The following is a 20,588-nucleotide window of genomic DNA, read 5'->3' on the forward strand; positions in this document are numbered from 1 at the left end:
TTCAGTTATAAAGATTAGGTAAGTCAAACACAATGAAGACAGGTGGTTTCCCAAGGATTTGATTATATTGGATTATATTAGAACGCTAGTACATCATCTTGCCAGTAGCCTGTGAATTAGCAAAATATCCTAGGAATGCAATTTAAAGTTATCATAATTATCTGAAATATAGCTTTCATTTTGCATGGCTTTATCATAACTTGTCATAACATTCATACCTCATTTTTAAAATAGAAGAACAAGTCTCTTATATATTTTGATAAAGAAATTCTTCTTAACACATGGGTCACTTTTTGTAGTTTACTTGTTTTACATGAAGACTCTCACAAAGCTCAACTGGAGGTATACATTTGACAAGTTTATTTAATCTAGTTCTCAGGAAAGGCTCAGGCAGAATATCTCAGTCCCACAAAAGAGCTTTTACTAATCCAGTTTTAATATCATTAAGGCTCATTGCGCACATGCAGCTGGTCTCTTCCTACTCTAGCTGCCTAAAGACATTGCTGACTGACTCATATGCTATCACAGATTGACTTTGCTGTGTGCAGATTTTAATGACTTTGGATAATAAAGGTAGCAAAGTTCTTTCAGCACCAAAGCTTCTATAAGATACTACTGGAGGGTAACTTTTCCACTAACTTAAAGAAAACATTGATTATTCCCATTTCAGACTTGTGTTTTAATTGATAGCTTCATGGAAGATTTTATTTACCTTCCCCTTTAATTAGGAGACCAATCTGTAGAAAAATAAAAATTTTAAAGAAATTTGTGAAAAGCTATACACATTAGCAACTCAGTGACTTACTTAGAAATCTGATGTAGCTTTTAAAAAATTGCTTCTCTTCATAATTCTTTTGTAGGCAGTGTTCGCAGCATGTTTTTTTAAGCCTGTAAACCAATAACTGCTTGAAGGCAATAAGCTGAAAGTAATTGTAGTGCTTTTAGAGTTTTTTTTTTTTTTTTAAATAAGGCATTGAAAATTACCTTCTAAGGGACTAACATAGTCTCATAGAGATTTAAAATGAAATTGGAACTTTCAGATTTTTTTTTTCCCTTTATGACTGGCAAATATTGGAGCTTTTATTAGTGGTTTAATTCTGAATATAAAGAATGAGATGATTAAAAAGCAAAGACTTTCATTACACATATTTTCAAGTTCCCTACTGCTAGTGAAAAAGTGAAACTGTTAGTCACTCAGTTGTGTCCGACTCTTTGGAACCCCATGGTCTGTAGCCCACCAGGCTTCTCTGTCCATGGGATTCTCCAGGCAAGAATGCTGGAGTGGGTTGCCATTTCTTTCTCCAGGGAATCCTCCCATGATGTCAGATATAAAAAGAAAACTATTTTCTCCTTTCGATTCTAACTGAAGAAAGGGCCAGAATCAGGCTTGGGCCAGGCATCTAGAGGCACTTTGGTTTATACAGATATCTTTGAAGAAATTTGAAGCAGTGAAAGAACTTTTTTTGCAAAAGGAAGTTTAACTCAGAAACTGTTTTGTGTGCCTGCCTTTCCCTGTGTGCTATGGGCCCTGAACAATACACAGCTTCTGTTCTCTCTCTAAAAAGGTGTTGGAGCCCCTCCCAGTCCGGGGGTAGCTAGGCGAGAGATGGAAGGTAACAAGACATTTGCATCCTAGAAATGGATATCTCATTTTATTTCTAAATGTCAGCCCCTCCGGTGTTTTAAAGACATACCAAATCTTTTCTCGGTCCAACTGTAAACTCCGCCTCCCCCTCCTTATGTATATCTTGTAACTTCGTATTTTTTCTATTTTCATTCTGTGTTGTGTTGTTTCTGATGGTTGTCCATTTACTTTCTCTGCAATTCTTAATGTTGTTTTGAGCTGTTCTATATATATATATATTTCATATATACTTAAGATGTGAAATTAATGTGCAGTATTATTTTAAGAAGAACGCCTTTGAAATTCTTTTCAGAATAAGTCAAATGTTTAGAAATGTACTATACTAACTCTGAAGTTTTAAAAATTAATAGTTAAACCTTGTTAATTCAGTCTGAAGATATAGTATTTTTTTTAATTAACTTCAGATAACATAAATATGCTGAGTAAATTTGCTTAAAAGGCTATTAAAACTGGAAGCCATTCATTAAGATTACAGTTATTAAAAGTCTGATGGGTTTCATGTAACAATTACACTTGAATTTCCTTTCAAAAAGAAGAAATCTGAGATGGTGACCTTAATAGTGTCTCCTACTCCTTTTGGTCCCAAAAGTAGTTTATTTCATTTCAGTCTTTTCCTACATTTCGAATGAGTTTGAGCAGTATTTCAACGCTGTCTTGTATAAGGCAGATATTGTAATAAGTAGTGCCTGCCTTCTACCTTAATGATAGGGTTTTTCTGTAGAAATCCAAAAGATCTCATTGTGAGAGTCCTTATCCGTACTGACATCTACAGCATGAAGCCCTAAAACAGTTTGGTGTCTTATGTGACTCGGAACGTGCAGGTCTGTTGGTCCTGGAACCGTGAGTTCACCAAGCTCTGGGAAACAGTGGGGCCACATCTTGTGATCGTTCCCCCAAACTGATCGTGTGTTTTCAGGGTTCACAGGAAAGAGCTCTGTTGGGAAAGTTACCTTCCAAATGAGGTATCAGACCAACTGCCAACTTGTCCCATAAATGTCACTCTCGGTAGTCTAAATTTTTCTCTTTTGGGGGTGTTTTCTAAAGGGCTGATAACACCCTCCAGCATTTCTAAAACAGAATAGTTTGTTTTTCTTTTTCCACCTTGTGCCCCCATTTCTGCTGGTAATGAAACAGAACAGCTAGCTAGTAGTCTACAATATGGCTTGATTGTTTACTTATGGCTAATTTTTTTTCCTTCCTGCTTCAAAGCACCCAAAAGCCCTGGAACAACACGGAGAGATAATCTAGGTAAACATTCGAATTCAGCTACTTAACCTTAAAACTGGACCATGAGTAGACTGTGTGGATATAAGTACATGGTTTCTTGTTTCTTTCTTTTAAAAAACAAACCAACACCTGAGCTACATGGTGCAATGCCTTTGTTCCAGGACGCAGCCAGCCTCCACCTCAAGCCGGACTGCCAGGCCCGGGACTTGCCGGACACAGTGCAGCCAGACCGGTAGGCAGAGCCTCGATTGTGAGCCAGGAGGTCTAGGTCCTGGGTCCCAGCTTGCTACTAATCATATGTGTTACCCTGAAGAAATCATGGGCCCATTAAATGACTCCAATTTCCTCAATTCTAAACTGGGGGAATTAGACTTGATGCTCTTCAAGGTACCTTCGTGTCTGTGTGTTTTACTCTCTGAGTTGTGTGTGTGTATGTGTGTACTCGCTGAGTTGTGTCCGACTCTTTGCAATCCCATGGACTGTAGCCCATCAGGCTTCTATGTCTGAAATTTCCCTGGTAAGATTACTGGAGTGGGTTGCCATTTCCTTCTCCAGGGGATCTCCCCAACCCAGGGATTAAACCTGCTTCTCCTGCATTGAGAGGCAGATTCTGTACCACTGAGCCACCAGGGCAGCCCCACCTTCACCTCGAACGGTATTCTGATATCCTCTTCAGAAGTAAAAGCAGCCTTCATTATTTGAATAAAAGTGGTACAGTTAGGTGATTACAGTCACTAAGTAAATATCTTAGAACCTTGAAATATATGGGGAAGTGATGTAGTAGGGCAACTTTTTATGACATTATCTGAGTAATTAATGAGGTAAAGTCATTCTTCAATCAGAAAGGTTTTATTTTACTTTTATTTCCTTATTTATTTATTTTTGCCGCACTTCGAGGCATGCGGGATCTTAGTTCCCCAAACAGGGATTGAACCCGCACCCCCTGCAGTGGAAGCACAAGTCTTAACCGCTGGACCACCAGGGAAGTCCTGAAGGATTTTAAAATTAGATTTCAGGAAGCCCTTTGATGATAGTCTGTCAGCTAATACCAGTTCTAAAGGTTTAACTGCAGGAGAGCAGATGGCATTGCAGGGTTTCACCCTGCATTGTAAGTCTGTGGTTTTCTGCGTGTTTATCTGTTTTGTTATACACAGAATTATTCTATTATTCACTCACATGAAAATTTCTCTGGGATAGAACAATTCAAAGAAAAAAAAAAAAAAGAGAGAAGCCAGTGTCAGTCTGGTGGAGCCTGGGGTTATTGGGATGCCACCAGCTGAATCCTGGGAACTGTGACTATACCTGGAAATGAAGAAACTTCTGCTAATGAAACTACTTCAAGAGTCTAAGAAATTCTCATAAGATTTCTAAGATAGAGATATTTTGTTTTTTGTCTCGTAGCCAACCTGAAGGCCTTTTTCGATATATAATATGCTCCAAAGTAAAGTGTCTGTGGAATATACCTAAAATAGCCATTATCTACTCCCCTGTTTTTGTTTTTTTAAAAAAGGGGAAATTGTTATTCACCAACTTTACCACTTCCCACAAAGTACTTTGCTTACTGACAATTGTAAGAATAGGGAAGGAAAGTCAGGATTTTGTGCGATTACATTCGTAACTTTTGCTTATGCATGGAATCTAGAAAGATGGTACTGATGAACCTGCTTGCAGGGCAGCAGCGGAGACGCAGACAGAGAGAGCAGACTTGTGGACACAGCGGGCGCAGGAGAGGGTGGGACTAACAGAGAGTAGTATGGAAACGTATCTGTTACCGTATGTAACACAGGTAGCAGGTGGGCATCGGGGAGCTCAGCCCTGTGCTGCGTGACAGCTTAGACTAAAGCCTGGGAGGGGGTGGGAGACGGGAGTGGGGTTCAGGAGGGAGGGGACATATACCTCCATGTGACTGATTCATATTGATGTATGGCAGAGGCCAACAAATACTGTAAAGCAATTAGCCTCCAATTTATAAAAAAATAAGAAAAAGGTACTGAGTGCTTAAAGCCTTCAGCAAACATGTGAAGATAGAAAAGGACATTATTTCCCCAGTGTATCTTCCAGTGTATATATTTCAGCACATTGAGTTAGCCATTCCAGAGTTTTTAACCTCTGTGTTTAATAAAGAAAAACAGCCTCAGTGTAGTTTTTGGTAAGCCTCTTAGTTCCACAGTGTATGTCCCGCTCCATCTCCTCATGACCTGTAACATCGTCCCATTAAGGCAGTATGATACAGGATAAAGAACACGGGCCCTGAGTTCGGCTCCTGGCTGTATTTTCTAACTCTGGGGCTTTGGGACAGTTGTACACATTTCTTCATTTTCATTTAAGTTAGAGATGATGAAATAATACCTTACCCCTAGGGCCATTTGGACATTGAACTGTAAATGCATACCCAAATGCTTAGTTAATACAGTGCCTGGCACATAGTAAACAGTGAAAAATAACAGATTTTTGAAGCTTAAGGAGCAAAACTGGGTCATTTATAGAGACATGGATGGACCTAGAAAGTATCATACAGAGTTAAGTAAGTCAGACAGAGAGAAACAATATTGTGTATTACCCATATATGTGGAATGTAGATAAATACTATAGATGATCTTATTTGCAAACCGGTAATAGAGACACAGACATAGAGAACAAATATGTGGATACCAAGGGGCAGGGGAGGAATTGGGAGATTTGGTTTGACACATATATGTGTGTGTGTGTATACACACACACACACATATATATATACTATTGATAGTATGTATAAAGTAGATAATTGATGAGAAACTGCTGTACACAGCACCAAGAGTTCTGCTTACCGCACTGTGGTGGCCTGAGGGGGGAACCCAGAAGGGAGGGTATGTGTGTGTGCGCCTGATGCATGTTGCTGAGCAGTAGAGACCAGCACAGCATTGTGAAGTAACTATGCACCGATAAAAGTTAATCCGTAATAAAAAAAACGAAACTTACGATTATATGGCAATAAATAGAGCCATGAGAATGACCAGAGGCTGAGGAAATGATCCTAGATGCACAAACGAAATATTTTCACCAGATCTTATCCATTGCAGATAAGGTAAATGTCTCAATGGTTTTCTTTCCCCGTCTTTAGATTATTCCGCCCCGTGCTGGAGTCATCAGCGCCCCCCAGAGCCACGCACGGGCATCTGCTGGGAGACTGACTCCTGAAAGCCAAAGCAAACCCTCAGAAGTACAGAAAGGTAGACCCGTAGTCGAAACGACAGTGTATCCCTCACTTCCACTTCTTTTCTTTTTTCTTTCTGCAGTCTCTCAATTTATACAACTTACTCAAATTGAGATAGCCTTCTTTCTCTCTCTCTCTCTCTTTTTTTTTTTTCCTGTCTTTCTGTATGCCATAATAAAGGAGGCTACTGGGGGCCGGGACAGGGACTGGAATCTCCTACCATTTCCCAAAAGGAAGGATAAACTCAGTTTTCCAGAGAACACCTAACATCTGGAAATGACTTTCTTTAGGGCCAGCTCTTCTTCCTGAACCCCTGAAGCCTCAGGCCGCCCCTCCTGTGCCGCCTTCTCTGCCGCCACCTCTTCAGAAGATGCAGGAGCCTCTCATCCCGGTGGCCGCACCTCTGACCCAGGCTGCCCCGCAGCCCAGCCTGGAAACGCCCCCACAGCCGCCCCCTCGGAGCAGGTCGTCCCACAGCTTGCCTTCTGAACCTCCAGCACAGCCGCAGGTAAGTCTTTGCAGCGGGGACAAAGATCGTGGCGGCGGGCGGGGGGGGGGGCGCGGTGTGCGTGCTTTTGCTTACTTTTGTTCTGTTTTTCCACTTTTGTTCTGTTTTTCCTTTTTTTTTTTTTTTTACTGAGACATATTTGATGCCCTTGCTGTAGTCTTTGAACATACTTATTTTAATTATTAGCTTTAGAAAAAACACCTTAAGGATTTGACTTTTTAAAAAATTTTGTCATTTGCTGGTAATAACATGTTTAGATATGACTTCAACCAGTGAATGTTGTTTGACACCTCAGACTCGTCACACGACAAACGCACATTTGGCTATTTCAGGGTTTGGGTTTTTTGTTTGTTTGTCCAACCTGTTGTCTGAATCAAGGGTTCTCAGAGAGTGACCCTAGATTAGAGCTCTTTCCCTAAAGGCTGTTTTCCCTAAAACTTCCAAATAGCTCCCAGGCTGTTTTACCTTGTTTAAAGTGTAGGTAATTTTTTTTTTTTGTTTTTCTGTGTATAATTTACTTTGGATACTTAATTAGAATGGACAGTAATAATTTAGTTTCTTTTTGTTCACAGCTATTAGATTAGTTTTGGCCTTTACCTCCTGGACAGAAAGGCAGTCAGGTCAGTCCCTGGCCATTGGCAGTAAATTTCCAATAATCCTGTTTCTCCTGATGCTGCAGTTAGCTCTTTTCTGTGATGGAGCCGGCACTGGGCTTCCTTGGGGATCTCTAACAGTTTCAGACACTACTGGATCCATTTAGATGTTTCAGGCATGCAGCAGCAGGCTTATTCACCAAAGTAAAAACCATGTTCTCATGAGTATCGCATAGAAAATAGTGCCATTGCCTTGGTGGGTGGAAATCACAGGGTCACAGTGACTTCTGTTATCCCAGAGTGATCTCACATTGGAAAGCCTTCTGGTGTGTATACACAAAGTTGTTTCAACACAAGAATATTCATGCAAGTTGAATTGTTTTACGTGGAGGCTGTTTTACTTAGTTTTTATTATATACATCTCAGTAAAATCATTAAAATAAGGTTTATCTTTAGTATAAGGTTTATCTTCTTATTTCTGTTGTCTAGCCTCACATTGAATTTTATCAGAAAGTTTTAACTTGAAAATTCCATCAAGGCCAAAGAAGTGAAGTTTAAGTCTGCTTTTATTTTGGAATAGTCTAAAATACAGAACTATTACACTGGTGATGTCCCTTAAGCATGTTTATAATAATAGTTTGCATTTATTTTTACAGATATGTGAGTATGTCCAGCTAGTTGGCAGAAGTTAGCAGTTTCTGTGCTTCTTCACAGTGAAAAACAGATTATAAAGTAAATACGAATCTTGAAGCAATATGAATATTGTTAGCAATTAGCACTTACTTATTCGACTATTGGTCACATTTTTTAAAAAGCTAAGACAGATATATAATTGAGAATAATGTTCTCTTAAGCTAATTAACACCAAAAAGTATTCTGTAGTTGACAGTGCTGAAGATATATAGTAATTATATAGAAGTCCTTCAAACAATAAACGTTCATTATTTTCTCTGTGCCAACCTACTTTTAGTGCATGATGATTTTTTTCTCTTCATTTTCTTGTAAGGTGTAGTATTATATTTATTATTTATTTATTTATTTTTAGTGTAATTGGGGGGCAAGAAGCTTTCAAAGAAGTCATCTTAGAGCTTTGTATTAGTACAGTTTTAGGACAGAAAGTGATCATGATTTTCACAGTAAAGTTGAACCCTAATTCCTAAAATTGTGTAAGATGTTTTCAGTATTGAAAGTAGGTGTGGTACTCTGAACAACTTCAGAAGGAACGCACTGTCAAGGGAGATTGCCGTTCTCAGCAGAAAGTCACCTTATGACACAAATAGCCTAGGAGGAGTATCCCATGGCTGCCGTGCGCCATCTTCCTAGGCCATTTCCCCATGTGTTGCTTTCTGATTGTCGCTGGAATTGGTATGATGACTTGGTGACAAACCACAGCAAGCCTCTGCTTTGTGTGTGTGTATTCTTGACTCTTATATTCTGGTCATTAAAACTGTGAAAGGTGTTTGTTTTAAGCCTTTTTTTTTGCCTCAGTCATTGATATCAAATCTCTCTACACATTATATACACAGACCCACTTTTCTGGGGAGTGGAGGTCTTGCTTATGTGTAGACTGCCTTTGTGAAAGATCACAAAGAGCTTAGTTTCCTCCTGGGAGCTTACAGTCAGAAAGAGAGGGAGGCATTTTACCTTTTGTGCCTTTTTAATTTTGAACCATAAAAATAATGCCTATTCAAAAAATAATAAACATCTAAAGTTTTAAAAATTCTTCTATAGTGGCTATAACTTGAAAAGGGTAAGTTAGTAAAATAACTCACATTTTAATATTTTGGTAGTAATATGAAATAGTCTTAGAATTTAACACTTAGTAATTTTTACACATCTTTATTACTTCTGCCAAAAATATACAAGGTATTTAAAACATAGAAACACCCATGACCCAGCTTTACTTGTTATTACTGTTTAAGTTCTTTGATTCTATAATTCTGAATAGAAAAGATTCTTCTAATTCAAATGATTATATGTTATATATCCTTTAGAAAATGTACAAATGCCCCACTTATCTGACTTTCAATGTCTTAGTCATCTGATTATCAGCTGAAAACCAGAAGTCAGGAATCCAATGGGAAGTAAAGTAATAGCATCACAGCTATATCATTGAAGTTGTAGCTGACAGTGAGAGAAGAGACCAAGTAGAAAATCTCAGGACTTCCCTGGCAGTCCAGTGGTTAGGACCCCATGCTTACTATGCAGAGGGCACGGGTTTGATCCCTGGTCAGGGAACTAAGATCCTGCATGCTGCACAGCACAGCCAAAAAAGAAAAAAAAAAACCTCAGCTTTCTGGATCAATTTAATATCACCCCCTTGCATCTTAGTATAAACCCATTCCCAGTTTTTATCCAACTCTTCCAAAACTAATGTATCAGGATTATCAAGAAAGGTTAAATTCAGGAGTCTCATGTTTTGTAGTAACACATTTTATATAATATATAACAAATGCATTATTTATAAAATAATTTATTTTAGAATGGTGTCTCTCTAAACTGTCTAAGTGAGTTTTGGTATTTTAAAATAAGGTAAGCTTTAAATATTGGGGAAGATTTATTCAAACTTTCTTAAGAATACTGTAATTTTTTAAAATACTGCTACTATATTATAGATTGTGATTTCATCTTTAGTATCACCCTTCAGAAAATTTGAGTGATAGAGTAATAGAACAAGCCTGGACCCTAACTCATGTTAAAATAAATAACCAGTTTTCACTTTTCCGCAAAGTGGTGCCATTTTGTACAATTTCTCTAATCATGATAAACCCATAGACTGTCTTAAGGCTGTGTCCTAACCTTTTTGGGCTGCCGTAACAAAATACCATGAACTGGGTGACTCAGGCAGTAGAAATTTGTCTTCTCAAGTTCTGGAGGCTAGAAGCCTGAGATCAGGATGCCAGCATGGTTGGGTTCTGCTAGGGCCTCTTCTCCTGTGTCCACATGGCCTTTCCTTGGTGCTTGCACAAGGGAAGAAAGAGCAAGCTCTCTGGTGTGTCTCCTCCAAAGGGTGCTAGTTCCATCAAGAGGGCCCACTCTCATGACCTCATCTAACCCCAGTCACCTCCCAGAGGCCACGTCTCCAAATACCATCACATAAAGGAGGTTGGGGTTCAGCATACAAATCTGGGGAGACACAAACGTTTCATCCATGGCCTGCTGAAAATACTTCAGTGCCCCAATAATGTATTTGGAATATTATTTTTAGAATGACTACTTTGAACTAGTTAGTAACCAACCTCAGACAAAATTAAGTCCTGAGCCCTATTACAGCAATACATTTTATTGTCTCTTGACGTTATACTGTGACGTGCAGATCTCACTGCTCTTGGATTTTGTACATAATATAAAACTGAAAGTGTTTTGAAGACTGACTTGTTAGGGTTGCTGGTTGGTCTCAGATTGTCCTCCTAACTCTTTCCCTTTTCCCTTGATGTCTGTGTTTCGTTTCTCAAAGCAGGAGCAACCATCAGGGTAACAGGTATCGGATTATTTCTCAATCTTATATGTGCTTCTCATCTGTCTTAGCACATTAGATGTATGAATCTTTTGCTTCATACATCTAAATTTTCACCCATGTCAAAAAACCACCTGTCCACATTAATAAATTCTGTTATCATACCATAAAACCTGCTTTTTTTCTTAGTATTTTGAATTCTTAGGAACCATTTTAGTTATTCTTGCTAATGCTTTCCCATTTATTTTGCTTTTTTTTACAAAAATTAACAAGACTAAAAAGTATAACTTTAAGAAGGTAAGCTTTAGATATATGAAAGTGTATTTGGCAAAACCAAATTGGTTCTTGGTTTTAACAATGGCATAATTATGTAAGTACAAAATTCAATTTTTTTCTTAGATTTCTTTTGGGAAATTAAAAAAAAATAGTAGCATGATTTTTTTTGTTAAGGAAGAATTGATGATTTACAAAGATGAAAGTTAACATTATAGCAGGATTATTTAAGGGCCTTTCCAACACCCTTCTCTGTAAAAATACCATCATCATTAATGTCAAGTCATCATAAATACTGCTTAGATATATAGAAATTCATTCTAATGTAATGAATGATGATGTGGCTCTCATAATTTCAAATCTCATTGGGCAAAACGATCATGTTTCTATTAAATTACCTTTAACTTATTTTGAAAGAAAAATTTGTTAATACATGAAAATAAAGATATTTAAATGTGCAACATTTATTTGACAAAGGCCTATTATTCTAAGCTGTACAAAGCATAAACTTCCTACCTATAATGTCTGTGTCATGGACTCTTTGCCTACTATGGGAGAATTGGGGCCCAGACCCACTCAAGTACTTCTGTTTTGTCATATGAATCGTAAATAACCCAGTCATTATTGGTAATGTATAGCTAATTGTAATTTTACAGTGTCTATAGTAAATTTGTCTCTTAAGTACTGTAATACACTTAGAATACAGTTTAGAATCCATGCATGTCTGCTCTTTAATTTTGTACAAATTTATTGTCATATTAAGTTTGAAGAAAAATAAAACTTGTTTACTTAAAGTATACTCTAGATTAGTTGAATAAAATAGATCCTAGAGAGTGATTCACCTAAGAAGTTATCCACACCATTTCCTTCTGCAAATGAGCAGCCGTCCTTATTCCTTTTTTTTTTTTTTTTTCGCCACTCCATGTGGCTTGTGGGGTCTCTGTTCCCTGACCAGGGGTTAAACCCAGGCCCTGGCAGTAAAAGCACACTGGATCAGACGGGAATTAGCCTTCCCTATTCTTAAGCGCCAAGTTACTGTTCACTAAGACACAATTACGTCTTATTGGAGTTTCCCAGGCGGCTCAGTGATAAAGAATCTGTCTGCTAAAGAAGAAGACACAGGTTTGATCCCTGAGTCCGGAAGATTCCCTGGAGAAGGGAATGGCAACCCACTCCTGTTTTCTTACCTGGTAAATCCCATGGACAGAGGAGCCTAATGGGCTATAGTCTGTAGTCATTTTCGTGGGGTCTGAGAGTCAGATACGACTTAGCGACTAAAACAAGAACAGCAAAACAATGTTTTGAGACTGCGGCTCTTTTTCAACATATCTTATGTTCAATTACTTGCTGTAACAATGACTTAAATTCATTTTGGATCATGCTCCATTTTGTACATTGCAAGTCTTTAACTGAATAAAATTCTCTCTCTCCTGTGCTTTTCTTACCTTTAATTTGGCATAAATATCCAAGTTTGCCACCTGGTTTTAGTAATTATATATAGTGTTTTTTTGTTTTTGTTTTTTTAATTAAAATAGAGTTCCCGATAAGCTAGCTACTTTTCTCAAACAGCCAGGCTTCAGTTCTGCTTCCCTTAGGAAAGTAGCCTGTGCCCAGTACCATGGCCGGGCTCTACTCCAGCCGACTTCTCTGTGAACTGGGCACACAGGGCAGGCTTTTCATGACTGTGAAGTGAATCTGACCACTCCTGCTGCAGTTACCATTCACAGCCCGCTCTGCCACACATAGCTTTATTTTGGTTTCAGAATTACTATCCTAGATAGAAACGGGATTCCGCCCCCCCCCCCACCCCATCCAGTGTTAAAGAATCATTGTGGTTAGTTATTAATAAACCTATCTATTTTGGAATATTTTTACAAGATGAGGAAGGTCAATTAAAAAATTTTCACATTATTCAGAATTTATTCTACAGAGGAGAGCTGACATTAAAAGGCAAAGAATGCTTTGAAAATTTTATTCTACAGTGGAAAAGGAAACGATGCATTGTCTTCAGCTTATGAATATAGATATACTAATAAAATTAATCTTTATCCATAAAGTTGAATTTCCATAGTAACATTAACTCTCAATGAAAATATATTTCAAAAAACATTGAAACCACATCATCATCACAGATGGGTGTTGGAAGCTTATCCATAGCAATTTAGCATAAACTTTGAATGTGAGTTTTTTAAGTTCATTTGATTATCTGATATAACTGGGCATGAATCAAACTTATCTGCTAATTCAGTGCAGTTCTCCATTTTACATATCAATACTTGCATGGATAAAATAAGCTGTATTTATAAAAGAACTTAATTAGCAGGGGTTGTTTTTTTTTTTAAAGAATATTTCATGGTAGTTGTGTAACCTCCAGAGTAGTAGACTACACAAAGCTCCTTTTTTTATTTTCTGAGTTTGTATACGTGACCCCTCAGAATGAAGAAGAATTGAGACAGAAAGCAGAGGGGACCCTCAAAGTAACTATTGCTTTTTGTTTGTTCTCATTATTCAGTGGGCTCTCTCTTTCCCAGGTGAAAACAAACGGAGTCTCCGCCGTCAGACTGGACTCGCCATTAAAGAGTGACCCATTTGAAGACTTGTCATTGAACCTGCTTGCTGTATCAAAGGCTCAGCCGTCTGTTCACACCCCAAACCCAAGGGGGTTGACGCCGTTGCCTTCTGCAACCCCAAGTAACACGAACACTCTGAGTTCTGTAAGCTGCATGCCGACAATGCCTCCAATTCCAGCCCGGAGTAAATCCCAGGAAAACACGCGATGTTCCCCAAATCCATTCATCCCAAGCTTAAGCAGCACAAATCCTTTCACTGATAGGACTGCCGTTCCCGGAAACCTATTTCGAGCTGAGTCTCAAGAATCAGAGGCCACTTCATGGTTCTCCAAAGAAGAGCCTGTTGCTCAGAGTCCATTCTCTTCTCTGAGGCCTCTGGGTCAGAACAGTAGCAAGCCTTCATCCTCCCTGGATGGGTTTAAGGACAGTTTTGATCCGCAGGGCCCGCCTGCACTAACAGTCAGCAACCCCAAAGGATGGGTAACCTTCGAGGAGGAAGAGGACTTTGGTGTGACAGGGAAGTCAGGGTCCACTCGTCCAGATGTTTTCCTGGGTAAGCAGCCAAGCTCATCTCCTGGCTCCAAGGTGATGCTTGGTGATGACTGGGGTAGAAGTACCAATGTGTCTTTCTGTGTGTTGCCAGCAAGAAGACCACCCCCACCGCCTGTCCCTCTGCTCCCACCTGGCACCACCCCTCCCATAGACCCTTTCACAGCCCTGGCCTCTAAGGCATCACCCACACTAGACTTGACAGAAAGATAAAGTCACACAGTAGAGAGCAGTTGTCCCTTTAGTTTTGGCAGGGTAGAGCCAAAAGATTTGGGCATTCGTTATTCATGATGTGCAATAAGTAATTGTTAAGTGCACTGATGTTGTCATGAAATACCACTATTTAATGTGTACAGAGTTGGAATATGTGTATATCAGAAATAAGGAAAAATTTTTCTCATTATTAACTGGAATTTTGGTGTGTTTCTGTTTGGATAAATAAGAGAGAGTAGAAGCCATAAAAAGTGCTCGAAGCTACTTTAGAAAAGTCCTCATTCAGACATTCTTCATCAGTCTCCTTTAAAGCATCTCAAAAAGCCCAAACAACTTCTAGCCGACATTGCTGCCAGCCCTTTGCTACTTGTTAACAATTGGTATTTATAAGTATTTACCAAAGAGCCGTCAAAGGTACACTGAAACAGAATTTAGAGAGACATTGCTTTAAAAAAAAAGTGTATACACACACAAACACACAAATGTATACACTTACATACTAGTAAAATGCATCACTTAAATTCTAGGGTATAAGTCAGACCAAATTTTTACCTAAAAGTTGTAACAGAGTTCTCTTTTCCATATAATCAAATGGATGGCTGAAAATGAAATTTGTATATTTCCATTATCTTTCTTTCCAAAACTAGAGTAATCTCACGACGGAACCAGAATTTGCCCCCATTGCCACCCCTTCTGGACACACTTACCACACACCCCCTTGTCACTCTGCTCCCACACCTCTGCCTGCTTTTCTGGGGGAGGAGCTTCTTGCAGCCAGAAGCAGCATATTGTGTGGACCGACCCTCCTTCCCTTTCAAAAAAGCACGCTGGCCACAGATGTCAGGAAGGCACATGCCACCAAGTTCAGTGAGAAGTAAATGAGAGCTAAAGGTGCACGAAGGTGTCCAAGGCCCCATGGCCCTCCTCACTTCTCAAGCTGGTGAGCCGGGCAGCGCCCACCCCAGGGGGCGCTGAACTGGGATCTGCCATGTGTTCTCTCCCCATCTGTGATGCTGCTTTACGTTCTTAGAGGCTACGCCTCAGATTAGCTGTGGATTTTGTCTCCTGCACTGCCAGTATGCAGCTGATCCTGCTTTTGATTAATTTTATGAAGATGTTCATAATTTCTACAGAATGTAGTATTTTGATATCATTGAGGAATCCTAATCAGAAAATTCCTGGAGCAATAGTTGTTTTGCTGTCAGTTTGAAACCACCTTTACCCATTACATTAGCATTCCTTTTATACAAACAGTTGTAAATGTCACCTGAATTCCGTTGTCCACATTTAACCTTTAACATGTGCATTGGGGGAATATCAGAAAATGGAGTTAACGGCTAAGAATACATAAGATGTAGAAAAGCACAGCAAGCTGCGTCGCACTTAACCACATAAAGCAAATCTATTAGGAAAAAGCACTTTTCTAAATGCTCAAATGTTATCAGAATACTATATTTATAAAAGTAATTCTCTCTCTATTAACAGCCAGGACTTGCTGTTAGAAATAACTCTCGTGAGTTTTATATTGTGCTTTTTGGGGGGTTCTAATCATTTCAGCAGTAGTATATTTTGAACAGCAGTATTACTATAAGCAGTGTGCTTCAAAATGTGAATTAACTTGTTGAAACTGTGGCTTTAACATCTGTGTGATTAGTGTATACAGTATTTGCTCTCCGTTAGGAAAATAACTCATTATAAACTTTAGTGCGACTGCAGTTCTGTAAGCAATGTTTCCCATTGAATAGAAACTACTGTCTAAAATATACATATCAAGCAGCAGCTCAGCCTTTATCAGGAAATTCTGTTGATACTTGGCAAGTTGCTGAAAAAGTGCACAAAGTTATGACAGACAGTTAAAGGTATGCTGCAAATAACTAGCCATTATTCTGCATATTATTAAAATATTGACCAGTTCTGTTAAAAGCAGAGCAGAAACTAGACACTAAGGATCTCTGTGAATTCTTTGTTCTCTATAGTAGATTGCTGTTTATATGTAAGAATTTTATTGCTTATGTGGCACACAGTATTTATAATTATATACTTTATAGGAGTACAGTATTAAAGTCAGTGGCATATAATCACTGAACATATCCTGTGAAATGTGCTGTCATATGAAATAAATATACCTGTCTTTACCATCCTGACTGCTTTGCTCAAAAGGGAAGAATTTTTCTCAGCTATTTTCCTTTAACTTTAAATAGATGAGTTTGGCAATGTTTGAGGATTAATTCTTACTGTCAAATCAGGTTTGTTTTTTTTTTTCCAAATCAGGTATTTTAATTCAAGATGTTATTCTCATCCATTTTATTTCTCTGTGTGATTGTTGTTCATTCGCTCAGTCATGTCCAACTCTTGGTGACCCTATGCATTGCAGCACGCCAGGCTTCCCTGTCCTTCACCGTCTCCTAGAGCTTGCTCAAACTCATGTCCATTGAGTCAGTGATGCCATCCAACCATCTCATCCTCTGTCTCTATGTGATACTTCTGCTGAAAGTAGGAAGCTATTCTCAAATTACTAATCATCATTAAGAAGTCATGTGCTTATTCTGTAAGAGAGGCCCTCATTCAAAATCTTGCTGGCTTGAAAATAACACGGACGCATGAATGATGATCTGACCCACAGCAAGAGAAACAGCTGGGGCATGGTGGGGGCGGGTGAGGGGAGCAGAGGAGAAACAGGCTAACGGATAGCCAGACAAAAGAAGAGACCACCTTAAAAGTAAGAGACTGAGGCTGGTGTTCCTGTGAGTATTGCCTTTTTTCAGATTGCTATTTAAAGCAATAACCTTGATTCTTAAATAATTCAATTATGTTCATTAGTCTCTGATTAAGAAGTTACAGATAGAGAATAATAGGCTTTGTAAAAACTTTTTATTTTAAGGTAACTGTAGATTTGTATGGGCTTCTGTGGTAGCTCAGACAGTAAAGAACCCACTTGCCAATGCAGGAGATAACAGGTTTGATCCCTGGTTGGAAAGATCCCCTGGAGAAGGAAATGGCTACCCACTCCAGTATCCTTGCCTGGGAAATCCCCTGGACAGAGGGGCCTGGCGGGCCACAGTGCATGGGGTCACAAAGAGCCCCACACAACATAGCAACTAAACAACAACATGCCGTTGTAAGAAATAATACAGAAAGATTCCAGCTATCCTTTACCCAGTGGTAACATTTCGCAAAACTATAGTGCAATACCCAGCCAGGACTTTAACACTGATAGAAAAGATGATCCCATCTCCCTGAAGATCCTGCATGTTGCCTTTTCCACACTTCTCTCCCATCCCATGCCCTTCTCCTATGTCCTTAACTTCTGGCAACCACTGATCTATTCTCCATAATAGATTCTGTTCTCCATATTCACTATAATTTTGCCACTTCAAGAATGTTACGTAAGTGGAATCGTGTGTGTAACCTTTTGGGATTGACTTTTTTAACTCAGTACAGTTCTCTGGAGATTCATCTGGATTATGTGTAAAATAGTTTTTTCCTTTTTATTGTTATATAGTATTCCATGGTATGGATGTACCACAATTGGTTTAACCATTTATTCATCCACTGAAGGACATTTGGGGGTGTTCCCAGTTTGGGACTGTTATAAATGAAGCTGCTCTGAACACTTGTCTCAGGTTTTTATGCGAACGTAAGTTTTCATTTCTCTGGGATAAATGACCAGAGGTGCATGCTGGGTCATAGCATGGTTGCATTCTTGGATTTTTAAAAAGCTGCCAAATTTTCTTCTAGAATGACCAAACAATTTTACATTCCCATCAGCAACTTACGAGTGACCCAGTTTTTCATATCTTTGCCTGAATTTCTTCGTGGCTTTGTCTTTACCCTAAGAGCTAATGATGGTGAACATGTTTTCATGTGCTTGCCATCTGATGCCTTTTTTTTGGTGAAATATGTGTCTTTTACCCATTTTCTAAATAGATTGTTTTTTAACTATCATGTTTTGAAGGCTCTTTATATATTCTAGAGACTCCACCTCTGTTGAATATGTGCTTTTGTAAATATATTTCTCTGTCCATAGCTTATCTTTCAGCCTCTCCACATGATTTATAGCAAGACCCTAAGCCCTGCAGGTCCACAATTACCAGCATGAGTGATTGACACAGGAAAACCAAACTCATGTATAAAGCAAAATGCCACTTTATTAATGTTAGGAAAAAAGTCTGACCACATCAAGATATCAGACGTAGAAAAATGGGAACTCATACATTGTTGGTGAGAGGGCAAATTGGCACATCAATTCTAGAACAATTAAATAACACCCAGTAGGACTTCCCTGATGGTCCAGTGGTTAAGAATCCACCTGTCAATGCAGGGAGACATGGATTCGATCCCTGGTCTGGGAAGATTCCACATGTTGCCGAGCAACTAAGCCCACGCACCCCAACTGCTGAGCCTGAGCGTCAGAGCCCATGCTGTGTGACAAGAGAGGCCGCCAGCATAAGTCAGTGCACCACAACCAGAGAAGGCTTCGAGTCACAACAAAGACCCAGCACAGCCAAAAAATGATTGACTAATTTAAAAATACAAATAATGTCCAGTAAGGTTCATATATTCTATCACAACAAATTTGACCTGGAGAGAAATTCTAGGACAAGTGGAGTAGGAATGCACATCATTGGTAATGGTGAAAACTACAGAGAAACTAACCGTCAAGAAGGGAGTGGAGTGATATATTTCTGGTGCAATACTATGTAGCAGTGAGAATAAGTGAATGAAGTTTTAGTACATTTCATTATGGAGCCATAAAGCAAGGTACAAAATAATACAGTGACATTAGTTATATGAAACTTAAAACATACCAAACAATGTTCTGTGTTTGTTAGGGATACATATGCATGTTACGTATGTATGCTCAGTCCCTCGGTTGTTTACGACTCTCTGTGACCTATGGACTGTAGCCCACCAGGCCATGGGATTTTGCAGGCAAGAGTACTGGAATGGGTTGTCATTCCTTTCTCCAGGGGAATCTTCCTGACCCAGGATCGAATCCACATCTCCCGGATCTCCTGCATTGCAGCCGGATTCTTTACCTCCTGAGCCATGGGGGAAGTCCCACATATGTGTGTTAATGGTATTAAAACAATTTTTTTTCAGCACAGTAAAAACTTTCTTTTGCCCTCTGGTTACCTGATATCTAGCAGTCAACATGAATACCCCATTAATTATCTGTACCAGAGTGTTTATCACTACTAATGGATTGCTTCAGCAGATACAAATGCTCATAAGATGCCCTATACCCTAGAAAGGAAACAGTACCTAAAATATTTAGAGATAATAAACCAAAGTACATAGGAACACACAGCTGTCTTATTTGTCTTCAAATTCAGAACCCACTTGGGTGACAATACAATAGGCTTTAGCATGATTTATGATCACTTAAACTACAATGAGGAAAAGCTACACACAAAATTTGTATGACACAACCTGTGTGAGAAGAAAAGGACCTTAAGAAAACACAGAAAGGAATGCAATGTAAGAATACAAAGGCAAATAGCAGTGCTGACAAAGATTAAAGATGGTGCAAGTGTTCGACCTGTGACAATGTAGTTAATGGGCTTCCATGGTGGCCCAGTGGTAAAGAATCTGCCTGCCAAGTCAAGAGACCCAAGTTCAATCCCTGAGATGGGAAGATCCCTTGGAGAAGGAAATGGCAACCCACTCCAGTGTTCTTTTCTGGAGAATCCCATGGACAGAGGAGGCTGGTGGGGTACAGTCCATGTGGTTATGGACACAACTTAGCGCCTAAACAATAACAACAATGTAAAGTTAGTACATACTTAGAACTGGATGACCAATACAAACATGGGTTTTCTGTTTTTTCATTCCTTTTACATTTATTAAAAAATTATACCCTGAGACCCAGTCTGTAATACATGAGTGTTTGGATAAAAATGGTTCTCACTACCTAGAAGGCTATATATAAAGCAAGTTTTAAGCAGGAGTGGCCTGATGGATACTTAGTTGGATTCAAGAGAAAATAGGAGGAGGATCTAACAGCCAACAGTCAGGAGGTAGATGAACCCAGTAGACCCCTTTATCCCTCTGGGTAAAAGACATTTGCCAGTATGACCAGTACTGCATGTTCCAGGGTCTGGGTGATCCCTGCCCCGACAGGACTAGAGACGAGAACACATCTATCTCCCCGCTGGGCGCCGTCCCTCTTATCATTCTGGCGGTCTTCACGTGAGGCTCTGGGTTGGCCTGACGCATTCCCAGGCCTACAGTCTCCCACCTTCTTCCCTCTGCCCGGGAACTTCAGGGATACAGATTCAATGCAGGGAGTCAAAGTTTCAGGTATGCGGAATGGCAGGTACTTGTAAAATTCAAATCAATTCGTATTCGGCAACGGCC

The 20,588-nt window shown here is 39.3% G+C and overlaps 1 protein-coding gene across 9 annotated transcripts in view; it reads left to right on the forward strand.

Moving 5' to 3' along the window:
• SYNJ1 (synaptojanin 1) overlaps window positions 1-16,372 on the forward strand; it is an 88,037-nt gene extending 71,665 nt beyond the window's left edge. For 8 of the 9 annotated variants that reach the window (XM_061133965.1, XM_061133957.1, XM_061133963.1 and 5 more), the window contains 5 exons: window positions 2,855-2,893; window positions 3,034-3,104; window positions 5,973-6,081; window positions 6,356-6,573; window positions 13,428-16,372. In XM_061133965.1, the coding sequence (XP_060989948.1) occupies window positions 2,855-2,893; window positions 3,034-3,104; window positions 5,973-6,081; window positions 6,356-6,573; window positions 13,428-14,228 (1,238 nt within the window). In that variant the 3' untranslated portion in view covers window positions 14,229-16,372. The remainder of the gene's footprint in view (window positions 1-2,854; window positions 2,894-3,033; window positions 3,105-5,972; window positions 6,082-6,355; window positions 6,574-13,427) is intronic. The other variant, XM_061133959.1, reaches the window with a different exon arrangement.
• Window positions 16,373-20,588: the final 4,216 nt, after the last annotated feature.

Source organism: Dama dama, chromosome 31, assembly GCF_033118175.1.
Source record: "Dama dama isolate Ldn47 chromosome 31, ASM3311817v1, whole genome shotgun sequence".
In the NCBI taxonomy this organism is placed as follows: Eukaryota; Metazoa; Chordata; class Mammalia; order Artiodactyla; family Cervidae; genus Dama; species Dama dama.